At 41.5% G+C, this 14,917-nt stretch overlaps 2 protein-coding genes across 4 annotated transcripts in view; both read left to right on the top strand.

Annotated features, from left to right (window-relative positions):
* LOC123061550 (acylamino-acid-releasing enzyme 1) overlaps window positions 1–6,218 on the top strand; it is a 9,049-nt gene extending 2,831 nt beyond the window's left edge. For all 3 annotated transcript variants that reach the window (XM_044484708.1, XM_044484723.1, XM_044484716.1), the window contains exons 7-18: window positions 1,830–1,968; window positions 2,066–2,217; window positions 2,304–2,386; window positions 2,472–2,593; window positions 2,702–2,780; window positions 3,535–3,703; window positions 4,073–4,133; window positions 4,239–4,361; window positions 5,068–5,265; window positions 5,420–5,488; window positions 5,773–5,849; window positions 5,934–6,218. In XM_044484708.1, the coding sequence (XP_044340643.1) occupies window positions 1,830–1,968; window positions 2,066–2,217; window positions 2,304–2,386; window positions 2,472–2,593; window positions 2,702–2,780; window positions 3,535–3,703; window positions 4,073–4,133; window positions 4,239–4,361; window positions 5,068–5,265; window positions 5,420–5,488; window positions 5,773–5,849; window positions 5,934–6,000 (1,339 nt within the window). In that variant the 3' untranslated portion in view covers window positions 6,001–6,218. The remainder of the gene's footprint in view (window positions 1–1,829; window positions 1,969–2,065; window positions 2,218–2,303; window positions 2,387–2,471; window positions 2,594–2,701; window positions 2,781–3,534; window positions 3,704–4,072; window positions 4,134–4,238; window positions 4,362–5,067; window positions 5,266–5,419; window positions 5,489–5,772; window positions 5,850–5,933) is intronic.
* A 5,145-nt stretch (window positions 6,219–11,363) lies between these two features.
* On the top strand, window positions 11,364–14,708 carry LOC123061547 (uncharacterized). Its single transcript, XM_044484699.1, has 6 exons — window positions 11,364–11,896; window positions 12,441–12,518; window positions 12,906–12,940; window positions 13,020–13,075; window positions 13,748–13,852; window positions 14,290–14,708. The coding sequence occupies exons 1-6, from the start codon at window positions 11,534–11,536 to the stop codon at window positions 14,352–14,354; spliced, it is 702 nt and encodes a 233-aa protein (XP_044340634.1). The 5' UTR covers window positions 11,364–11,533; the 3' UTR covers window positions 14,355–14,708.
* Window positions 14,709–14,917: the final 209 nt, after the last annotated feature.

Raw genomic sequence — 14,917 nt, 5'->3', positions numbered from 1 at the left:
AACTAGCCCGTAGAGGGGCACACCCAGTGAGGGGCACACCCAGTGATACAACACAACGCACTAAAAAGTAGTCGCCGCCTCTGCCGGTAGCAACGCCGCAAAGACCCCTCGCGCCTGCCATCACCCAATCCCTGGCTTTCGCCCCGATCGCCTCGACGAGGCTAACTTGGCTGAGACGGGCGTCGCCGAAGATGATCGTGTTGCGATGCTTCCATATGCATCATGCCACTAGCATGATCCAGAGGACGCGCCCTTCCGGCAAAGGTCTGGATGGAGAGGCAAGTTTCCTGCTACCAGTCCACGAAGTCATCCCACGTGACGGCTGAACAAGCCATCGATCGTGTCCAGGACTCATGCCACACCGTGTGTGGAAGGGAGCAGCCTGTGAGGAGATGTGCCACTGCCATCGTCTCTTCCGACTGGTCACATAATACTCTACAAGGTGTATGCTGCAGGCCTCGATGCGCTGGTCGGTCGGCAGTCCAACAACGGTCTTGTGAAAATTAAGCCACACAAAAAACTTAATCCCTGGGGGAGCCCACGACTTCCAGTTTTGCTTCCAAGCGCTCGAGCTGACTGCTCTCTAGAAGAGAGCGTCGTAGTAGCTCTTGGAAGTGTCCATCCAGGGTCTGGCGCCACTGGAGGACATCCGGCGAGGTGGGAAGCTGCAGGCCTGTGCACCATCCGGCAGACATGGATGTACTGTCACAAGACCGGCAGACTTGAGGCCTCCCTAATGTCCGAGATCCAATGGGGATCTGTCAGGGCGTCTAACCTCCGCCGCTTCCTAGTGCACCCTGAGACCAGAAGCAGTAGCTCAGGCACAAACCCAGAAATGGCATGACCGTCAATCCATTGATCCTCCCAGAATAAGGCAGATGCTCCGTCGCCAACTGCCATCTTGGTGGATGCGGCAGACAAATCGTGCTCATCCCAGGAAAATTGCAGGTCCAGAGGATGGAGGGGTCGGTGTGCATCGTCCAAAACCATCGGATCCTGAGGCTCATCGCCACCCTGGCAAGGACCGGAACAACCAAACCCCCAAGCGGAGGGGCCTGCATACCCTGACCCAATTGACGTGGTAGTGGCTTCTCTTCGCGGGCGCTATGCCCGCCCAAAGGAAGCCCCTCAGGATTTTATCCATCTTCTTCTGGGTTCTCTTGTTCAAGCTTAGTGTTAGTAGCAAGAGCACAGCTAACACTGATTTGGGGCTCCGTTTTAGGGACTGATTCCCCCAGCAATCATCGATTTCAAGTTCCAACTAATTAAGATAGAATCAGGACTGAAAAAGATCATATCCCTAATAATAAAATCGATAAGAAAACTCCAGCAACCTGTCGGGTTGTGGTTACCGGCCTCCTGTATATGTGGTTTTGATGGCCCATAACCGGACGCACGTCTACTGCCATGCTGCCACCCAACATGTGCATGACATATGGTTAGAAATTACACTGATAACACTATGTCACTCCTTTTCCCAATGCAAGCCACACCAATAGATGGACCATGCACATTAGTGAGTGTATGTGATTGTCTTTTAATGAGTTGTAATGGGACTTGCCTGTCACTATTCAAACAACAATAAATCCCTGTTTGGTGTAATTTTAATTTGAAAATACATAATATGGCCGTGCCAAATCAACATCATCAACATTTCCTTCTTGTTGCTGTAGAACCTGGCCTCAGTAGTATGAATCTTTGTGCACCGCAAACAGTTTTTGTTGATTATTATTATTTATTATTATGCAAGAATGGTTATGTCAAGTTTCTGATGCATTTACGCTATCAATACATTGTAATGCTTAATAATGAGAGCTTTTATTGCACAGCCCGGATGGGAAGTATCTTGTGTTCATCTCAGCAAAGAGTGCTGTGGATAGTGGAGCACACAATGCCACAAATTCAATGCATAAAATTGACTGGCCTACCGACGGCAAACTAGAGGGGAGCCTCAGTGTTTCTGATGTGGTATAATGATGCCGTTCCATTTCCTTAAGTATATACCTTTGGATAAGAAGTGCTGGATGTCCAATATCAAATGCTTAATACATTAGTTATTATTTAGGTACCCACTGTAATGAGCCCTCAAGATGGGTGTTTCCCTGGGATGTACTGCTCTGGCTTACTTCGGTTTCCATGGCTTTCTGATGGACGGACTATGATTTTATCTTCTGCTTGGGGAAGCAAGGAAGTAATACTTTCTATCAACGTTGCGAGGTAACTACACACATCTACCTGTTCTATTGTTAAACTCATTGGCTAACTCGTTTATTTGTCCGTGAATTCACTGTGTCCCTCCACAGCGGCGAAGTCTCAAGAGTTAGTCCGCAGGATTCTGATTATTCCTGGAACGTTCTCGCACTTGACAATAATAACATTCTTGCAGGTAACCCTAAATTCCTACGGTTTTAAAGCAGACTTCATATTTCCATCAGCTAAATTTCCATATTTATGTGCCTTCTTCCTTCCAGTTTCCAGCAGCCTTGTAACGCTGCCTCAAATGTACTATGGATTTGAAGATTCTCACACAGACAAGCCTTGCCAGTGGGACTGGCAGGAAATTCCATCTCCATTTCCGAAGCCATCTGATAAGGTTTAACTTAAACACAATATTTTCAGTCCATCCTTTGCCACTACTCCTGAATTCTCACAGAAGATTTGATGGCGCAAACTACACATTTCTATGATGTATATTTCACAGGTCAGCTCATTGTTAGCCGATCATAAGTTCAGTGTAATCAAAATCCCAGTCAGCAATCCTTCTGATAAACTTCCAGATGGTATGCAACAACTTCAACACCACATATGCCTTTTACTGCTCACCAATTTTACAGAAAACTGCTATAATTTTATTACCTTTTTGTAACTTCGTATGAAGTTAATACTCTTCTGTTTATTTCTTTCTGCAGTGATTCTCTTTTTACTGCAATGAGTAGAATGCTATATATATATATCGTGATTTGTGTGTGTGCCATGACATAACTATGTTGTATTAAATAAATGATTCACTGGAATGCTTGATCGAAGAGAAGATTGTAAAGTTCATGATAGTCCAACTTCTATTTTGGTTATCTGCTGGGCTCATAATAGGCAATTTCTAAGAAATCTTTATCGAGATTGCTACCACTACTTTTAAAATGCCTTGATATTTTCTCCTTCAAAACCTTCACTGGACTAGTATGCATGAATGCCATTCTTATTCACCCAGCATTTCACTTTACAATTCGATCAAACACTTAACTGTATATGTTGGACTAGTAAGCTCTAATTGTTTCAGTCAGAAAAACTCCACTTTCAACCCTGAACTCTGAAAATGCAACCTTGAACTATTGAAACAGTCCACTTTTCACCCTCAAGTGGTTTCACAAGTGATTTCGGCAGACATGCATTCCACCTCACTGCCATGTTAACAAATTTCAATTGTTTTTATTCATTTTGACCACCATTTCTTCCATTCGTAGTAATTTGTTGTCAACACTGAGTTCTCTCTGCTTGCCTTCTCTCACTTGATAATGTTATATTTTCTCTATTCAGGCGCTAATCTCCCCTTTGAGGCTATTTTTGTGTCTGGCAAGGATTCAGCAAGTAGTCCAACAATTGTTGTTCTTCATGGTGGCCCTCACTCAGTCTACCCATCAAGCTATTCGAGATCCTTGGCCTTTCTATATGCACAGGGATATAACCTGCTTGTTGTAAATTACAGGTGAGCCTTGAAATTACGAGTATGTCTTGTAAATGATTTGTCATGAACCATGTTTCATCATGGGGTATCCGTCAAGCGGGAGATCATATGGTGATGCTTTGGGCTAGAACAGCTCTAGGGAAAGGAGATCAACGGCCGAAGGAGGAATGTATGGTGATGCTTAGGGGACTAGAGATTTGTTATTCCATCTCTTAATCCAAAGTGATGGCAGTGCCATGCTTATAAGGCACGCTTCTAGTTAATCCAACTACGAACATATGCACGCATGCTGCTAACTCCTTTTGAGTTCCATGGTTCTGTATTTTGAATGTTAACTAGTTTTGCATCACACTAACACGGAATATCTGCACACACTACTCTGTTGCTTAGGGGCTCGTTGGGGTTTGGAGAAGAAGCATTGCAATCTCTTCCTGGAAATATTGGTTCTCAGGTGCTACTAATTTACTTCCATGTTTAAGATAATTTTCCTTAGATGTCAAAATTATCACGACCGATCTGTGATCTTATGTGCAATTGGTTAAATGCTCATGAACAGGATGTGAATGATGTATTGACAGCTTTGGACTTTGTCAAAAAGAGAGGACTAATAGATGCATCTAGAGTAGCTGTAGTTGGAGGTTCACATGGAGGTTTCTTGACAACACATTTGATCGGCCAGGTTTTTCTGACTGCCTTCTTTCTTCTTAATTATTTCTCTAGGCGCTTGCTTCTTTTATCGGTCTTTTTGTGCTTACTTTGTTTGCTCACAGTTTATATTCTCAACGGAATTTACCATGCAATTCAACGTCTGTCAGTTGGATAATCAGATTTCATTAGCAAATTGAATTCTGATGAATATCAATATTCAGCAAACTGAAGCTACAGCCTTTCTTTCCTCTTACACTTGAGTTGTGGTGATTTAACCAATTCTAGCCTATTTTTGCTTCAAGTACTAAAGAATAGTCCATACAGAAATGCCCTTGTTCTCCTTTTAACGTATTGACATTTTCTTGTTGAAATCTACAAGTTGAGACTCGAGAAAATACAATAGCTTTGTGTCTTGATGCGTCGATAAAAAAGAGTTTTAGTTACAAGGCCCGGGCTACGCTATTACAACATGCTCAACACACATGGCTAAGGTGCTGAGGCAGGATAACCCACAGGCTCTGACGCCTGGCCAATCCCTACAATTTGAGTTTGGATGTTAGCGTAGATCATTTCACTGCCAAAACCTACAGGAAACTAGTATTGGCGTACTGCCTTTGGGAACTCGGTCCAGAACTTAAAAAGCTCAAGGCACATAGAGTTCATATATCACATGATGTTAGTCATTATCTTTTATGATCTAGAATATTGTTGACTTGGGTACATTTCTTGGAATGCAGGCTCCAGAAACATTTGTTGCTGCAGCTGCCAGAAATCCAGTGTGTAACTTACAATTGATGGTCGGTACCACTGATATCCCTGATTGGTGCTTTCTGGAGGTTTATGGAAAAGAAGGGAAAAACTGCTTTACAGAGTCTCCTTTAGCAGACAGTCTTACAAAGTTTTACCAGAAATCACCGATATCACACATTTCCAAGGTAAATAATTAGTCGGTTTCACATTCGTATGAAAATCATTTCTGAAATCTTTGCTTGAGGAAAAGGTTCAGGTTTATGTGTGCAAAGGAAGAGACTGCCAGGACACTTTTATCAGAAACCAATTGCTTGACAATATATATTATCACATCTGCAGGTTAAGACACCAACACTCTTTCTTCTCGGAGCAAAAGATCTCCGTGTTCCTGTTTCTAATGGCCTACAGGTACATCCATGTGCAACTGTGTACTTTTCAAAGTACACATGATTATGTAGATCCTATTCTGTTTAATAGATTCGGCAAGCTTTGCGCTTTCATAAAAAAAACAGGGTACATGAGGCTGCTTTCAAGCCCTTGTATAATAGAATTAGTTCCACTACTTTTGTGTGTGTTTGGACAGCTCAGATCATTTTCATGAAAGAAACCCCACGACCATCATCGTTGAGCTGTTCATGCTGCACAGCTCAATTCAATTTATACTTAAACAACGGTTGTTGCAACATTTTCAGTATGCAAGGGCTTTGAAGGAGAGGGGAGTCGACACCAAAATTATTGTCTTCCCAGAAGATATTCATGGACTTGACAAGTTTGTCCAAACTTAAATTTACTTGCTACGATTACTATGCATGTGTCCAAACATTTCACTAAATCAATTTTTCTTTCTTTTCAGACCACAGTCCGACTTTGAGAGCTTCCTCAACATAGGGGTTTGGTTCAAGAAGTACATGAGCAAATAAGCATTGGGCTTCTTAAACACCATGATCTCCTTGTATTTTTCATTCTGGTGGATAAATGGTTGTAATTTAGGTCACAGGAACCTGTGCCATGAAAATAGTGTTCGACTGGCAGCTCTTGTAAATAATATCTTGTGTGAACTTGTGGTGCTACTTTAATGGTACTGGTATGGATTAGAACTTGTGATTCCAAAAAGAAAGCTGATGCATTTTAGAGCTCACTGGGAGTCTTGGATCTGTCATTGCTACTCCACTGCAAAAGTTCCTTTCTCTTTAATCCCCAAGGCTGCAAATCTTAGTTCTTAATTACCAAAAATTACATAATCGAAACACAAGCAATACCAGTGCTCAACAGAAAGAAACCTTTTTCTTCTTCTGAAAAAATAGAAATATGACGATCCTGAATGAAAACAGAGCTTGAGTCTCAGTCATGAAAAGTAACCAATGGGAATGACCAAAAACACCATGTATGTAGCAAGTAGAAACTGAAGCACTCTTTTGGGGCTCGCCCTTTTTGTGCTTGTAGTTTTCATCTTCTAATATGGATGTAGGTGACATTAATCCCAAGCAAGCTAAGCTAATAAGCTCCACATCACCTTGACCTAGTAGAATATAAGAAGTACAACATATGTATTTGAGATGCTTTCAAAAGCTTTTGGTAACTTAAAAGGAAATCATATTGTTGGAGAAAATAAAGCCATGTTTTAAAACGATGCATGATGCAAGATCAAATTATGTATTAGTATTACTCACCTCCTGGTTCCATCAGTGTTGCCTTCATCCTTGCATTTTTCCTGGTCACTTTGAGTCTCTTGGTTCCCCAAAAATAGTAATTGTAGGATGGTTGAGGTTGACCTCGCAGCAGCTGCAGCCTTGCTCTCCGAAGGTGCACAACCATCTGTGCCAAGCACCGCGATTACTTGTTTCAGACAAGTGAGATGCTCAATGCCTATGTAGAAGCCATAGGTAGTTGCCACTGACACAAGGCATGGAATACCAAGCTTCTTAAGCTTGGGCATAGCGCCTTTCATGAACGTTAAGTATGCCTCGGCTTCACCACTGATGTTGAACTCCTTCAGACTTGGGAATCCAATGTCTTGGACTATAATTAGCCTATCTTTTGGTCCTATCTTTAACCACAGTTCTAGGCAAAGTAAGGATGGGATCTCCCCAACAACGAGTAGACCCTTCTCCGTTAATTTAGTTAAATTAATGTCCAGGTAAGTAAGGTTGTTGAGTGTTGGTGCAATCCACTTTGGAACATTCACGAAATAGCAATCGCCAGACATATAAAATAGTTGAAGGGAAAATGGCAATGGAGACCAAGAATCCAAGAACTCAAGGGAACCACCATACATAGTTATTCGTAAAGACATGAGTTTATAGTTGCTAAGCTTGCATAGTGAGCAAAGTAACATTTGTTCATGCCTTTTGTACTCCTCGGGTCCTCCACGATCTAAATATATGTCAAGTTCAGACAAACTTGTTAGGTTCCCGAGATCCTCCACTACAGCTACTGGGCTACGGGTAATATTGAAGCCTGAAATGACTCGCAAGTTCCTCATTACTCCAATTCCATTTGGTAACTTAGTTCCCACTGCAACAAGTAGGTGTTGTAGTTTAATGAGCTGCACTATTCCACATGGCAACTCTTGCACACATGTATCCCTAAGATCTAGGGTCTCTAGCCCACCTAACATTACAATCCCTGATGGTAGCTTTGATATGACCGTGCACCTATAGCTGAGGTATTTTAGGTTGAACAATTTGTCCATATTGCGCATATCATAATCGTCAAAACCCTCACAATCCTTAAAATCTAGTACACGCAAAGCTTCAAATTTAACAAGGCAAGGCAAGTGTTTGATGCAATTTGATGACGTTGCAGTTAGTGATCGAACATGGCTTAAATCTAAACATGCCAACACATTTGCAAGCTTCCGGTCAATGTATTGGATGGATAGTAGTCGAATAAAACCATGATGGTTTGGCAAGCACGTTTGTCCTCCTTCTCCATCGACAACAATAATGAAATTATCTTGAGACGATTTTGAAATGATAATATCAAGCATCATGTCATGGACTCGGCGGGTACTAGCTTTGCCATCATAATCAATGTACACTGGTTGAACCAAGCTTTTATTAATAAGCTTGTAGAAGTAGTTCTCAGCGACCTCTTGCCGACATTGCCCATGCTCTTCAGAGATAAAGCCTTCTGCTATCCATCGCCTCACTAGTGTGTCCCTATCAATCACATAATCCTCGGGGAAGACACTTAAATACAACAAACATGTCTTGAGATTAGATGAAAGATCATTATAACTAAGCCATGGTATGTTATTCATTCCTCTTGGATCTTGTTATTTTCCAAAGTAGAGCCAATTGACCTATTAACCTTCTCCCACTCTACCTTGACAACTGGTTTGTTTGCTAGTAAACTAGAGATAGTAATAATTGCAATGGTAGACCTCCACATTTTTTGAGGATTTTATCTGAAACCTCCTTCAAACATGTTTGGGCAGCAGTTCTCAGAGCCAAAAATGCTTTTGTCGAACAATGTTTTGGAGTGCATATCACTTAGGGCTTCCATGCCATACACATGGTCATAATACCTTGGACAACACGACCTTGCTACATATCTAATGAGTGTAGTAGCTATAGTTCTGCTAGAACGGTTATTCTCTAGGAAAGCACACCTGATATTGCTCCATGCTTGTGTACACCATATATCATCAATTATGATAAGATACCTAACATATAGTAATAAATATCATACACCACCCAATTATGATAAGAAATTGAACTAAAAGGTGCAGATCATGCATGCCATAAATAGACCATTTTTTGCAGGAACATTGTGTGTGCTTCATGTACTCAACTAGCAATTAAATCAAGTTTATTATGCTTATTGTTTATGTGTATCATGCTCATTACTTAAGTTTACGTATGGAGTTTATTCTACTTGTGTAGTATGTCCACTTCATTGAATTTTGTACCTAAAGGAGACTCAACTCTAGTTACCTAACCAAAAGAAAAATCTATTTTCACTGTTTATAATTTGGCAACACTATGTCACAATACATCTTTGAGTATCTATGAAACTAGAATAGAAGATATAGTGAATGGGCCATGCAGCTCCAACGTTGTCTGTTGAAATAATCACAAATGGATTTATTGATTGCATAAGAGATATGGAAGAAACCAATGGAAGTTATATATGAACCTCCAACGTTGTAAATGCTTCATAAACTCTTAAGTTAGTTTAGTGTACCACGAATATTTGTTATGTTATCATATCTAGTTTATTGTAAATATGTATCATGACCACACTGTAGATAATATATGAAGAAATGCTAAAGAAATATGCATGAGTCATGTTTTGTAGGAAAACAATGAGTTGAATTAACTCTTATCTTGTAGTAGCTCTCTCAGCTTTGCAATAGATGTAATTTCATCCCAAATGTCGCTACCGTTTGTGAACCCATCTGGGTGAGGCAATCTGTAGACCAGATCATTGATAATTTTCCTTATGTTTGGCTTCTATGAAATTGATACAGAAGCCCGACAATCAAAACGCCCTTGAACCTTGCGATAAACCTCATTGGCTAATATTGTCTTTCCTAATCCACCAAACCCAACAATAGACAAAATCCTACTAGTACTATATGACTGTTTCGTTCACTATCCACTTGGCAAGATCATCTCTTGGACCATCAATGCCCACAAGATTTGTCTCCTCGACAAAAAGAGCACATAGTCGTGGATCGACGACTATATGGCTAGACATGCTACAAGTAGTAGCATCTAGATTGTAACTATTCTTGAGCTCTTTCACTTGCCTGATCCGAGTCTTGAGTTCATTGATTTGGTTGGCGATTCCACATCGTGCTCCAAGGGCCTTTAGTTGGCGAGTGGTAACGCGGAAGAAGTCCTTGAAGCCGGTGTGAAGCCCACCATTTCCGATTCGGTAAATGAAAATATCTATGCAATCCTCTATATCGTATGCCAACTCTCTCACCATGGAGATCCATTGCTTGACCTAGATGTCTGGATCTTCTAGTATAGCATACTTCCAGACCGCAACTTCCATACTGGCTAGCTCACATCCGAGTGACATGATCTCACGTCGAACGCCTTTGAGGCGGCCATACTCACCAGCAAGGGGCCCAACACGCCTAGTGTATTTTCCCATATGTGTGCCTACTTATCATATTATTTTAGGTACAGATGATGCCGATACACTAGGAGTGGCTTCATTCACAGGGGTCAAGGCAACACCAATTTTTTTCTCAAATACGCACGAGTGTGCGTATCATAGTATAAAGAAGGATCGGGGAAGGCACCCGTCCACAGAGTTCGTTACATTACATGTACATGACAAATCCACCTCCACCCTACCTATCTTCCTAACTAACTCCTCGCATCTGCCCACCTAGACAGCGCACTAAGGAAGGGCTCGAGATCACCCTTCAGTAGCCCTGCCGCTCTCCACGCCCTACCTTCTCTCTCAATGATTGTAGCTGATCGAGGGATTGAGGGTGCAGCACCAAATTTTTAAAAAGAGATAATAAGAGAAGACCATGCATACCTCTATTGAATGACAAGAGAAGATCATTCAGATGGGATAGGAAGAGGTTGGAGAAAAGAGAGGGGTAACTAGAGTGGCGAGTTTAGCAATTTTTGAATCGTTTCTCCTTTTAGTGTCTTTAAGAGAGAAGATTATCTTTTTCAAACCGTTTCCCCTTTGATAATTGTTGTGTGGCATTAAATTAAAGTGTGTATCATCCATTACACAGAAATTTACCTAGGAAAGTTAATGTATCACACATTCAACTTTGCCCCTTTTCTGTTGTTACTGTCATCACACCACCATGGATGCCATCTCTTAGTTTGTCCGGCGTCACATAGCTTATGGATCTTCTGTCAGTATTGTCGTCTTGATATGTCTACCTCAATCTATTGCCTCCGCCTAACGATTTATTTTCAAGTGAACTAAAATGAAACTGAACTTATTCCCGGTCTCTGCGTCCCAATATGCACACAACAGTCCAGAATCCGAAAACTCTTAAGTCATCATTAAATCAGTGTAATGCCGTCACCACCGGTGAAAATCAGTATAGGTATAGGAGTTTGATGTTCATCAACGAGGAGGTTGACCAATAATTTGTAACATATGATGTGATTGAGAATTAGCATAAGTTTATTTTCATCAAATATGGACTATCTGTATGTATTGCAATTTAATTCTATTTTGCAGCGTTTTCATTTCTTTTAATTTAAATCTTGTTGGGTGGTCACTGGCAGTGTTGTGTTAAAGCACTGCCTATGTGTTCAGTTCAAGTCCTATCTTTCAGGTCGCCGTACGTGGAAGATTATACTCACACAAATCCCCTTCAGTTTCACCACAAAAATTGTGGAAAGAAAGATCAAACCCAACCAAAAAAACAAAAACAAAAATCGAAATTACAAGAACGGAAGGTAAGAAGAGCCCAAAGATTTCTTGGAGACTCTTCTCCAATCCCCCCCTTTCCCCTCCATGGCCACGCTCCGGCACGCTCTCCTCACTCCGTCCCCGCTCTGCTGCTGCTCGCACGCTCTCCTCCACCCAAGGGCCAGGAAGATATCTCCGAGGTTTCCACATGGGGCCTTCTCCACGGCGAAGCCGTTCTTGCGGCGCGAGCTCTCGGAGAGGGGCGGGGCCTTGGCGCGGAGAATGGCGGGCGGGCGGCGCCTTGGCGTGGCCGGGGCCGGGAAAGGCCCCTTCTTTGGCGGCGGGCGGCGGCAGGGGTCGACCGGCCGCGGCCGGGTCGTGGGGAACCTCGCCTTCGTCGCCCTCGTGGCCTACCTCGTGGTGAGCGGCCAGTTCCGGTGGCTGCTCGACGCCATCGTCTCCCTCTGGGTACGAGGCTCCTTCTCCTGAAATGTTTTAACTTGTAAAATGGATACTACCAGTTTACGACTAGTTTGCTGTCTCGATGACTAGCTTGGTTGATATCGGAATAGAGAAACTGGATAAGGTTCAGAAAACATATGGTTCTGGTAGAATAGACAGCTTAATCTCTGAAATCGACCCACCTTCCCTGTATTTCAATATGATTTTGTAATTTGTGCCAAAAACTAGCTTCCCCCAGTTTTCCAGACAGTTTGCATTTTTTTCACCTAGTACTGTTACTTGGTATAAGCTGTATTACCATTGGTTGCTAGTCTGTCAACTGAATGCTACCTTATATGTTGCCGCAGCAAATTGAGCATTCTGATTCCACAGTAACCTGTAAACTGGAAACCATCAACTTTGATTTAGTTCGCTCTGCGGTGCTAATAGGCAGCAGCATGGATAAGCTTATGCAACTAAGAGTTTGGATTTAGAATATTAGCATAAAGGGATATCTTATCTTGTCTTTGGTAACTTAACTTTAGCTTTGTACGTCTCTCTTTGATAACAGCTCCTCACGGTACTTCTGCCTATTGTGGGTCTCGGTGCGCTCATATTCTTTGCACAACGAAATATACTTCAGAGCGATGTAAGTCTGCACATAAATTTGGTGTTTGGTCAGTTTATACTCCCTCCGTTCCTAAATATAAGTCTTTTTAGAGATTTCAATAAGGACTGCATACGGATGTATATAGACATATTTTAGAGTGTAGATCCAGTGATTTTGCTCTGTATGTAGTCCACATTGGAATCTCTACAAAGACTTATATTTAGGAACAGAGGGAGTACTTTCGAATAAGTATGGTTTCCACGGATTTCCTACTACTGTACTTTTAGTTTCTTAAATATAGATGATGAGGGTAAATGTCTGTTAGTTTTAGTACCGTTATTTGTTGTTATTCCTAAATAACAATGGCAAAGACTGTTGTTTGTTTGCACAAGTTTAACATTGTCAAACATGTTTCTTTTGTTGCAGTGTCCCAACTGTGGAAAAAGCTTCCGGATACTGAAGTAAGCATAAGAAAATTTATGTTAAGCTTGCATAATTTTGTAACTTAAGTTAACTTTGATTAGTTTGCTTGTCTAATAGGACATCTGTGAAGAATGGTCCACAATTCTGTCCTTATTGCACTCAACCTTTTTCTGGTAAGCAGAACTTGTGTTTCCCATATCCAGTTTGCTAACAGGATAAAGGTCTCAGAAGAACTACGTCCTAGCTGCTTGGTCTTGTCATACTAGAAAATCTGCTACTGGAAATTTAGCCGGTGGACCATAGCTATGCAATCTTTAATGACACTGTTATTTTCAGACCTTCAGTTAGATACGTGAGCCCCACTGTCCAGCTAGAATACAACCAAATTATATTTTGCTTAGTCTTTAAAACATCTGTGCACTTAATTCCATGTTACATTTTCTGCCCTTTAAGCATTTGCATGGTCCCGATTGTTCTGTGCTGGGAGCCTGGGAATAGATACAGAGTTAAGCTTGTGTTGAGTGGTTTTAGAACATGCATGTCTGATGATACATCTGGTATCACCGTATCAGAACAGAGTTGTCTTGATTTTAAGGTCAAAAACTTCTCAAGCTCTACATGGGTATGGCACATTCGCGACTGAAAAGAAAATCATGAGCATTGGTGATGGTATCAGCCAAATGGAAGTGGAGAATCATGGAGTTTATCCATGGCTTGAATGTCCCACGAAACATAGTTATCTTTACTCCTTTTTTATTTTTTTTCTCTCCGTTGTTTAGCATTTCTCATGTGCTTGTCTAGATGAGACTATTGTTGGAGCTAAATCATCATTGTACATGCTGCAGTTCAGGGCGATAAGTTTGTCAGAGAAGCTGCTAGCTTTTCCTCTGGAAGGACCCCTACAAATGCACAACAAGCCTTCAATGAGTTATTCAACCGTGGATCAAATGGTATTAGCAAGCTACAGTCTTTCTACTGCCTGTATTTCATTTGCCCATTTAATATTTATCCATATGAATTAAACTAAACGAGGTGATCCCTTATATCATACACAATAATTTCTAGATGAGGTTGGGTGAACAATGAAAGATCAGATATTCATGTCAAATACTTTTTACAACATGTCACGGGTTAAAGAATGATTGCTAAGGCTGATAAAGATCATACATCATCAGCGAATGAAGTCGGGCTGTATCATTCTGCATATGATGGGATGCACTCAGCATAGGTCATGTAGATGATTTGGCTTTCAGCTGTTATTGAAATTAGACGTCCGAGTCTTTTCAAGCAAATTGTTCCTTCACCACACCTTTTGATTGAGATCGAGGTTTTTCTTGGGAGTTGGTGCATGTTAATTAATGATCACAATGTTCCCTGATGTATGCAGGAAAAGCACCTTCTGGTTCTGGGACGATTGTAGATGTTGAGGCTGAAGTCACGGACATCGAGTGATATTTCTTCAGGAGCGCATCAGGGTCAGTTTTGCTGCTGTTCGTTGGGGGCCAGTTTTTATCTCCAATGTTGTACTGTATAAGCCTGTAGCACTCTAGGAAATAGGTTTGCAGCCTAGTTCCAAGCGACTTCCGAAGCTTAGAGGTGAGACCAATTGGCAGATACAGATCGAAGGCAGATGTAACAGATTAACAGGGTTGTGAATATTTACATTGCTTCTTTTGTATATTCCCAGGCTTGCAAATACACCCAGGGTTTTGTATATGTAACATATGTTGCAAACTAGGGTGACATTGACGCCTTTGAACATGTTGTACATGATGCTCGGTTACTGAACTAGGGCTTGTTCATCCAGACCTACTTTCTTTTACTTGCGTCGACTGTGTGTAGGTGCTCCAATTCCTGCATTTCCATTGCTCGCTTGGGGAGGAATTACTGGTGTGACTACCTCTGTTTTTTGACTGTTCACTGTCATGTTTTGCAGAATTAGCTACAGGGTTTTCTGATTCTCTGCATTCACGTCTTGCAATCCGAGCCGTTGAATCCATTCCAATCGGTATCTT

This window comes from Triticum aestivum, chromosome 1A, assembly GCF_018294505.1.
Source record: "Triticum aestivum cultivar Chinese Spring chromosome 1A, IWGSC CS RefSeq v2.1, whole genome shotgun sequence".
Classification (NCBI taxonomy): domain Eukaryota; kingdom Viridiplantae; phylum Streptophyta; class Magnoliopsida; order Poales; family Poaceae; genus Triticum; species Triticum aestivum.
This window is presented reverse-complemented; position numbering and strand designations above follow the sequence as displayed.